Raw genomic sequence first — 10,023 nt, 5'->3', positions numbered from 1 at the left:
TATTCTGCAAAGCAGTGAAATACTGCATTTTGGTTATTTTTGCACTTAAAATGAAACAATTGAATGTTGTCCTTGTTTGATTTGAAAACTGCTTCAGCAGCCACTGCCAGTGTTGTGACACGGAACAGTGTACTTAATATATTTAAAATAGAAAATCTGGCAGAAAAATAAAAGGAAATGAGTTGTTACTAATGAAATTAAAATGTAGTGTCTTGCGTCTCCAAGCTAATATCTTTAAGTTGTTACTTTTGATTTTAATAAAGAACTGAAGTAGTATATTTGTCATTTATTTCTAGACATACGTAAGCCTCTTTTTGTAGGTCCTTACAATGGATAAATGATACAGTTTGCGTGTGACTAGAAACTTCCTCTTTTCTTCACAGTTGAGGAATTCTTGTTGGTAGTTTTCTGATGGGGTGAGGGGGAAAGCAGAAGAAGAAATTGTTCTGAGAATGATTATTTTCTCTTTCAGATTTGTAGCTGATTGTTCACATGTGTCCAGGGGGAGATGAAGTACGTTGGATCCTGCATAGTTTGGCTTTGTATGGCAGTCTTCCTCGTCCTTCCTGTTTCTGCTTCTGCAGCTGTCAGTGACCAGACAGGTAGTTCCATTTTTCTTTTCCATCACAGACCAAAGGCATAAATCTCATCATTGACTAAATCTGAACAAGTAACGACAGTACCTGGGAAATAAGCAGTATGAGCAGATAAAAGTATTTTTTTTCTTTTTTTTTTTTCTTTTTTTTTAAGTCTAAGTCTGAACCAACCTCTAAGCAGCCTTTTTGCTTCCTGTGCTTGGAAGACTCATGTCTGGAAGCAGTTGTATCTGCTAGTACTTTTGTTCTGTACTTCTTCAATTTACTACACAAAACAAGATTCACAAAGTTCTGCAAGCTCTGATTTAGAACAAAATCATGTGGCTTTAGTAGAGCAGACCAGTGATCACATGGACCTAAACAACCTAATTCTTGTGTTAACCTCACCTAAACTGAATCCCCACAGCAGGTCGTACATTTCACAGATAGACAAAACCTTGTGCCTAAGAAGGCAGGGGAAAGGAATATAGTGATATTGTTGAACTTAAAAGCTGTTACCTGACTTCTGCAAATTTTCTCATACTTCTTATTTTTCTTCTTTCTCTTCCTAACCATGTTATCTAGCTCTCACACTTAAGCATTGACTCTCAGAGTGAGGTAAATTCTGTCTTAAAGGCACATCATGTGTGCGTGTAGAATAACGAATGGTCAGTTTTCTAGAATAGCTCAGCCTCAGCACGTACTACACTATGCAGAGTTTTTCTACAATTATTAGCAAGGAGAACATACCTGTTGTTAACTAGAAATAATTCTTTTTCATTATTTTTTTGAGAAAATTGAATTGATTTTTAGTAAAGCTGCTTTTCCAGAAATTTTATGAAAGGTAATAGAAGCTATACATAGCACCTTTTAATCTCACGTTTGAAACTCAGGCCCCAAATTTTTAAAGATCAATGACTAGCATAATAATCCTTTTACTACTTCTCAAAACAAGAAACAGTAATATTTAATAAATAATAAGTGTAACATGTGGGCTCTAAAGTGAGAATAATGTGTTGTGAAGAGTCTGAATTGAAGTCAAAGCCTTTTTTTTTTCATTAGATTTTTAGGGCAGGAAGGCTAAGTGCTCTACTAATGAATTATTCTTAACCTCTGTGAGAGTGTGAGCCTACATCAGAGCTGTACGAGCATTCTCTTCAGCTGTTTGAAAGAAGCAAAACAGGTTGTTTTCTCTGTCATTGCTAGCTGGTGGGTTGTAGAAGGGAAATCTTAAAAGTGCTAAAAGGATTGTGAGTACAGAAGGTTCCCTAATAATATAAATGAGTAAGTGGAAATGTGAAAAATTCCTAAACAAAATGCCAGGAAGCATTGTCTCATTTCTTTTTACATTCCTTTTTTTTTTTTTTTTCCCCCCCCCTCCTAATGAATAGGTATCTAAGTAATAGGTGGACCATTCATAGAAGATGTGACAAATACACTCAACTGTTAATAAACAGTGTATCTGAACTGAACATTAGTTTGTGCTAGAAGTTTGTGGCTAGGCAATCAGCAGAGAAGTTGCACTCTTCTTTAACCTGATAGCCACAAGTGGATCAAATATGGGTCAAACTGAACCACTGGGAAGAAGGGAGGAGACTGAACCTCTCCTGAGAATAACTGATGGTGTACAATTGAGAGAGGTTTCTGCAGATTGAGGTGATACAGGCAGATGGTGAGGAATAACAAGTAGATAGCTGCCAGCTTGAACAGCTCTGCCAACAGCAGGGAATAGGCTCAGAGTGAAGCCTCAAGTTGTTAACAGGAAATAGACTCTTCTAGAGACTGAAGGGATGGTTACTGTCCAAAAAAAGAAATACAAGTTGTAGACTATAAAGCAGGAGCTGAGAAAGAAGGGAGCCTGGGACAGTGCAGCGGTGAGGGGTACAGGTGTCTGCAAGCCTTTTGCTGATCTGCCCTGTTCAGCCGAACCAGCCACGCTCTGTGTTGCAAAATTGTCTTGTTCTAACTTGATAATTTGCATGCAGATGAATCTGTTACAAATTAGAAATGCGCTCACTTTAAGAAGAGAGGAATTTCAAGCCTGGGTTTTTCATTTCCCTTCTTTCATTAACTGGCTCTTTGTTGACCCTTTGTTCTCTCCTGTCTATCAGTTCGGTTTGGATCGGCATCCGTCCTTCAGGATCTGCCTAGGCAATCCTTTGGGTTTTCCTTCTTCAAAAATATATGCATAGAATTTGTTTCTCACTGCACTAATATGAAAACTTTTCCAGCAAGGCCCATTTAGGTAGGATCTCGGATTATTGTGTTTACATCCTGAAATTTCTAACCTGATTGACTCAAGTCTAAAGGAAGGGCCGTCGAAGGGTAGGGAAAAGTAAATCAAAGTTAATTAGAATGGGGGGCAGTGGGAAGAAGTGTGTTAGGGGAAGGAAATCTCTCGTGCAAGAGAAAGGATTAACTTGTGTGCATACATAAGGAAGAGCTTTCTGAGCTGGCATTCTGAATATACTTTGGGACTTAGTCATTGGGTCAATATTGTAATAAATAATTAACAGTATTGGAAAACAAATGTCAGAGAGTGACAGAGTATGCTGGATCTTCTTGGAGTTCTGGATCTCCTTGGGCTCTGAGCATGTGCCAGTAACTGTTAGGTTCACATCAAGGATTTCTTTCAGCTCTCACTTATCCAGAAGTTTTGATACACTAATTGTTCATCATAAGAAAGCACTCAATTCTAATGACACAACATAGCAAATCTGAGGGAGAGCGTTTAGTTTTCCACAGTCATGTTTTTGATCTGACTTCAGGAATATTTTCTTCATGTTGTCAACTTATATTATTTTTATAGTTGGGAACATTTGGTTTTGGAGTGTAGACGTGAGCTCGTTCTGCAGTGACATACTAAGTTCTAATTTGATCGTTCCTGAATGCTCCATATTAAGAATATTAATGCTTTGTCTCATTCCCAGATTGTTGCTGCTTTTTCAACTTTCTTTTACTGTTTTTCAAAGTCACTTGCTAACCCATGAAAAATGTAGTATAAACAAAGTCCTGGGACTGTCAAGCATGGTGAATTTCCATTGCCTTTTGACGTGGAATGTGTTGTAAAAAGTCTTGGCTCTAGATCACAATTTTAGATAGGCGCTTTAACCCAAATACAGTGGGTGTTTTCAAGTATGCAAATCAGTTCAGCTTTTTGATTTTCAGGCTTTAGTAGAGTTAGATGCTTATCAAATTGAAGATAACGGCTCTACAATAACTCATATACAATGTATTCATATTCTTAATAATCTAATTATTTAAGGTTGGATCCACTAACTGTTGTTAGTGTTGTGCTGTTTAAGTGACACTGCTGTGCTTTGATACCTTAACTTGTAGTTAAATACTAAGTCTTCTTGGGCAGCCAGAAAGGAACTTCAGATATCTGTAAGACTGTGGTTCATGAAAGCCTGCACGCTGTGGAGAGCTGCTTCAGCTAGTGAGTAAGTAGTAGACAAGAAAGATCTCACACCACTAAATGGATAAATCTCAGCTGCACACGTTCTCCCATTGTGAAGCCTATAAACTAGATCAGTCTTTTTTTTTTTTTGTCTTTTTTTTTTTTTTTTATGAAATGGTAGAGAAATTAAAAAACAAAAAAATGCATAAACTCCTACAGCCAAGCTATTCATCTGGGATATCATAGAACCATAGAACAGTTTTGGTTGGAAGAGATCTTCAAAGATCATCTAGTCCAGTCGCGCTGCAGGGACGTCTTCCACTAGATCAGGTTCCTCAGAGCTCCATCCAAGCTGACCTTAAAGGTTTCCATGCATGGAATATCTACCACCTCTCTGGGCAACCTGTTCCAGTGTTTGACCACACTCATTGAAAATAATTTCTTCCTTACAACCAGTTTAAATCAACCCTTTCTTATTTTAAGAACATTACCCTTTGTCCTATCACAACTGAAAACTGCTAAAATATTTTGTCCCCATCTTGCTTATAAGTCCACTGTATGTATTTAAATAAGGCTTCCCTGGAGCGTTCTCTTCAAGCTGAACAACTCCAGTTCTCTCAGCCTGTCCTCATAACAGAGGTGTTCTATCCCTCTAACCATTTTTGTGGCCCTCCTCTGGACCAACTTCAACAGGTACATATCTTACCTGGGCTGAGTTCTCCAGAGCTGGACACAGTATCTGGGTGGGGTCCTACAAGAGCAGAGTAGAGGGACAGAATGACCTCCCTTGACCTGCTGGCCACACTGCTTTTGACACAGCCCAGCATGCAGTTGGCCTTCTGGGCTGCAAGCGCACAGTGCCAGCTCATGTCCAGCTTCACATCCACCAGTACCCCAAGAGCTTCTCACCAGGGCTTTTCTGAATCCCTTCATCCTCCAGCCTGGGGGGTTGCTCTGACCCAGGTGCAGGACCTTGCACTGAACATCATGAGGTTCACACAGGCCCACTTTTCAAGCTTGCCCAGGTCCCGCTGGGTGGCATCCTGTCCCTCAGTTTTGTCCACTGCACCACTCCCACTCATTTTGCTGTTGTCTGCAGCGTTGCTGAGGGTGCACTTGATTCTACTGTCTCTGTCATTAATGAAAATGTGAAACATTACTGGTCCTGATACGGGCCTCTGAGGGACACCACTTGTCACTGATCTCCGTTTGGACATTGAGCCATTGACCACTGCCCTCTGGAGGTGACCATCCAACCAAGTCATTGTCCACTGAACAAATCTATATCACTACAATTTAGAGAGAAGGGTGTTGTGGGGGATGGTGCTATAGTTCTTCCCTTGTCCAGTGATGTAGTCACTCCACCATAGAAGGCCACTAGGTTGGTCAAGCAGGACTTGCCTTTGGTGGAGCCTTGCTGGCTGTCTCAAATAATATGCAGTCTTGTTTTATGTCATTATCTACTCTTCCTCATAGGAGAATCCAGTTCTCTGGAGTCCACCATGAGCATCCTAATATTTGAACTCTATTGGTATGAATTTCTTAATCCTGCCTGCCTAAGCTGTTATTTTATTTCCATAGCCATCTAAATAGGCACCAGACTTGGAACTGACTTATTTCCTATATCAACAAAGTTTTTGATTCAGTCTCCTTTATTATTCTTCCCACCCTTAATTAATACATGTATTGTAATGTAGAATGATGTGGTTTGCAGAGTAAAAATGGGAAAAAAAAAAAAATTACATCTAGTGTTCTGATACCTCTACACATAAGGCTCCAGGTATGCAGGAAATCTCAGTTTTGGACCCTGTTTGAAAGCAGGCCAGCTGAATCTGCTTATCATCAGTACAAATACCTCTGAGGTGGACTCGGATGTCATTGCCAACACTTGTGGGTATGTTGCCCGTTCTGAGGAGTTTCCCTATGTCTATATATTTATGAAGCCTGATCCAGGAAGAGTGTGAAGCAAATCCTAGCTAATATAGGTTTCTGCTTGAAGTTTCAGTCCGACATAAGAAGTGCGTATATGTTTGCTGTGGCTGTTTGGCCACATTCATTTGGGTGATCATGCTTATTAATGGAAACTTTGGTTCGTTTGCAATGTGCATGTCAGTGGTGTTAGATGGCAGCTGAAAACATCACCTGAACTTAAAGTTTAATTATAAAGTAGCAGATAGGTACTTGTAAAGTGAATCTAGCTAGTACAAGCTACGCTTGATCTGGAGGAGTCAAGAGGTGCTTATTGGGAGCTACAGTTCCCAGTCAGGAAATGCACACAAGAGATGTCTGTAAGAGTGAGACTGAAGCATGCACCAGAGTCTCCTCCGTCCTCGTTTGCACGGAAAGGAGAACTGGGCATGGGGCCTAGAAGGAAGCCACTGTGTGCTTCAACAGGTGCCCTGGTCATTCCAGGAATGCAGAACACACCATTGCATGTTGCAGCAGACACATCTAGATGCAATGCTTTTAATTTTTTTTTTTTTTTTTGCATAATTCTATTAGAAAACAAAAATTCTTTATTAGCATCTTATTGGAGAGACAGAAGATCAGTGATCTGTGATATATCTGCTTGATCTACATAAATACATGTTTTCAAAATTATGAGGTTTATTTTAAAAACTCCTATACAGGGCTTATGGATTTCTAAAGATCAAGTTCTGTAATTTGTTCTATGGATAGTTGATCTCTTTAATTTATAGGTATGTTAACTTTGAAGTCACCATTTTAATATGAAATGTTGACTTCAATCCAGACAGACCCAGTTTTATCGTGTGCAGAGTAATCTAGTGTATAAATGTAAGCTTGTTCTTTTTACAGTTCCATTAGTTTTATAGAGGTGTATTCTAGCAGGGCAGGTAGGTGCATGGTTTCCATATCTCGATTACTAGTAAGGGTTTTTCTTGTTCTTTTTCTTTCCTGAGTGTCTTCATGAAGATCTTCTAATTCAGCTACCCATAGTATGAAGGAGTAAACTGTTTTGTCTCAGGCCAAAGAAAATTGAAAGATGTACCAGCAGTACTAAAAATCTTGGAAGACCTAACTTTTTGACTCTATGAACTATAACTGTAGAAAAAAAATTTTCATCAATCTATAGCAATGAAAGCTGTGAGTCTTGATATGGAGATGTTTTGGGTTTAATATTTTCAATTTGTGCCTTAGCTTTCTGATAAAAAGCATAACGATAGGCTGAAGGAGAGCATCAGCAGCATGAGCCAGAAGGAGATCCATAGTAACCCTTTCAGTTCTTCTGAGAGTGTGGAGTACAACCAAATATGTGACACTTAAATGGCCTGTCTATGCTATGATTGTTGTCCCACTTATAAAAGTAGGTCCATAGTCCAGTCTGAGGCATGTGAGGAATCCTTGTTATTATCTAGATAGCACAGAAATTAAGGCTTGAGTCTTTATTTGGACTTTAAAGAAAGTGGCTGGGGGGAATAAGCTAAAACTGTCTTGTCTTTCGCTACCCAGTTGTGTCCCAGGTTCTCTAGAGCTTAGTACAGCAGTTCAAGGTAAAATCAGCAGTAAGTAATATCTTGCTGCTCTTATAATAAAGTACTGCAAAGTAATTTAACCGTGAAGGGCATCTGCCTTGTAGTCTGTCAATCTCTCTCTATATTTTTTAAAAAAACTTTGATTAGAAAACACAAGGATTTAAGAAAAATATTTTCAGTGTATGTGTGTATGTCATGGGCACTGTGGCTTCATCCGTAACTGGGTTCCTTTATGCCAACATATTTCCTATAGCTACACTTTTGTAAGTCTACCATAACCACATTAATTGCTTTAGAGTGGGTATAGATAAAAATCTATAGTTTAATAATCTGCATTACTGAAGATGGAGGTTTGTAGATTAAAGGGTATCTGAGGTGAGCCTGTTTCTGTCCTGTAGTGTGTATGTATATCAGATGGTGTATTGAAATTGCTATGTTAATATGTAATTCCAGTGAGTGCTTTTCACACTACATAAAACTCCCTGCAAACCAAGAAGGATGAAAGACTTCATTTCCATTTCATGGATTTCAACATGAATATTATTTACAAGTCTGCATCTTTGCTGCAGAAAGGGCATATGCAGTGTTCTTAATGCATGTGTTTCATCTCATTTGTCTTGAGGCTTTATACTATCTGTGTATGTAAATTATGTGTGTGTGTGTGTGTGTGTACATATGTTTTTGTATATGAGGAAGGACAGAATACCTTCTCTTAGTCTTAGAAAACAATTTATTACTGATGTTACTTGTGATTGTGGATTGCAGTTTAGGTGTAGAGGACATAGAACGTGATGAATCTTATGAGAAAATGTCTTCCACTTAGTCTGTTGTTTAAACAATTGACACAGCTCTAATTAACCATGTTGTCAGGAGGTGTCATTATATCTGTATTGTATAATTTAGTTTCATTTTTACTGGTTGTTTCCAATTAGCCATTATTAATCCATATGAAATACTGTAAGGCATTTGATGGAATTTAAGACTTCTGAAGGATAATGTGCTTTCTACACTACTACAGAATAAAATTTCACATGCTTTTAGCTTACAAGTACAGCTATTTCGAATGGCAACTTTCAGTGTGGATGCTCTTGGAAATCTTTAAATATAGATGATTTCCAGGCTAATGGTAGGACATTCCTCCTTATTTTTTTTTCATTGAACTGACACTCCAGAAAGCCCATTGATCTCCAATGTTCAGCAGCTTCAAGTAAACCTCAGTCATCTCTTTAGTTGTGTCAGCTCAACATGGAGCTCTGTGCTTGATAAGTGCATGGGCCAGTTCCTGATTGCCATCTTCCATTTGATGGTTGTATTTAGCTGTACTACTAGCAAAGTTTGTTAAAGAAAACCTCATTTCTGATCCATGTACAAAAGTAATATTTTTCTGTGTTTTCTTTTTAAAAGTGCGTATTTCTGTGTGTGTATAGTTATTAAAAAAAAGCCAACCAACTTTTTTACAAGTAAGATACTGCTCTAATATGTATTAATAATACAGTATTTGATTAGTGTTCAGTTAGATTTAACCTTAGAATTTATAATGTTCCAGATCTTAGAGCATTCTGCTCGTTTAGCTAAATACGTTGGTTCAGACGTAGTCCTCTGTAAAGCTGCTTAATTTTCAACCTTTTTTTAAAAGATGAAAGTATTAATTACATTGTTTGATGTCATTGTTAAGCCACATTTTGAAATTACTGTTCACTGAAGTAAATAGATTATTATTGTGGTAATCAAGCATTTATGCTTTATTGTTTCATGTTCAGTAATTGGAGAAAAAAAGATTTTTCTAACATGATAGCCAGAAATTCAAACAAAACTTAGAACAGATGGTATTGCTGCATAGAGAGTATTGTAGACGGAAAAAGCTGGGTGAGAATTTGGTGTTTTTCTTCTGGTTATATTGCTCATGTGAGCTTTAATGACAAATAGATGAATTATGATAAAATTTGTATCTGGTTTAGATTAGAAGTATAGTATGTAATCTGAAATATCATTGCTCTTATTTATATTTTTAGTGTAGTTTATTGCTGTTTTTCAAGTCTTAAACATTCCTACTAATATTAATGTAACTGTCATGATAGTTCAATCTCATTAATTGTTTGATAGAATTTTATTATAGATATTAAACTGTATTCTCTTGAAGGTGCTGTGTGTCCTTTAATGAAAACAGGTGTCCATCATCTCAAACAAATCAACAGAGACAGCCTTGGTGTTTCAGGTAAATGATTGTGTTAATATGTATACATAAATCAATTGGCTAGCAGTGGATGTAATCATAGTCCAACTGAAACTGGCTTTAAAATGGAAAGGGTGGTACAGAATGCCACCCCTGTGCTCCTAAAGCTCTTCTTGTTTTTTTGGAAGGTGGGTTTAAAGTCAGAATGTGGCGTTCTCACAAAGTATTTGTTCGAATTCTGCAGCCACACTCATTTCCGTTGTTTTTCCCAAACATCCTTTATTCTTATCAGTTCCAATGATAAAAGGAAATAACAAATGCATTTCTCAGGTTACAAATGCATTTCTCAGGTTACAAAGTCATCTGTGGAGTGAATTTGCT

General features: G+C 37.8%; 1 protein-coding gene across 1 annotated transcript in view; it reads left to right on the top strand.

The window, feature by feature from the left end:
• The first annotated feature begins 508 nt into the window (after positions 1-508).
• The window catches only part of COL19A1 (collagen, type XIX, alpha 1), a 188,893-nt gene continuing 179,378 nt past the window's right edge, over positions 509-10,023 (top strand). The window contains exons 1-2 of the mRNA XM_008943299.1: positions 509-602; positions 9,610-9,684. Of these exons, the coding sequence (XP_008941547.1) occupies positions 509-602; positions 9,610-9,684 (169 nt within the window). The remainder of the gene's footprint in view (positions 603-9,609; positions 9,685-10,023) is intronic.

The sequence above is a fragment of the Merops nubicus genome, unplaced genomic scaffold (genome assembly GCF_000691845.1).
Source record: "Merops nubicus isolate BGI_N331 unplaced genomic scaffold, ASM69184v1 scaffold677, whole genome shotgun sequence".
NCBI classification, from domain to species: Eukaryota; Metazoa; Chordata; class Aves; order Coraciiformes; family Meropidae; genus Merops; species Merops nubicus.
The sequence above is the reverse complement of the archived record's forward strand: the minus strand, read 5'-3'. Positions and strand labels throughout refer to the sequence as shown.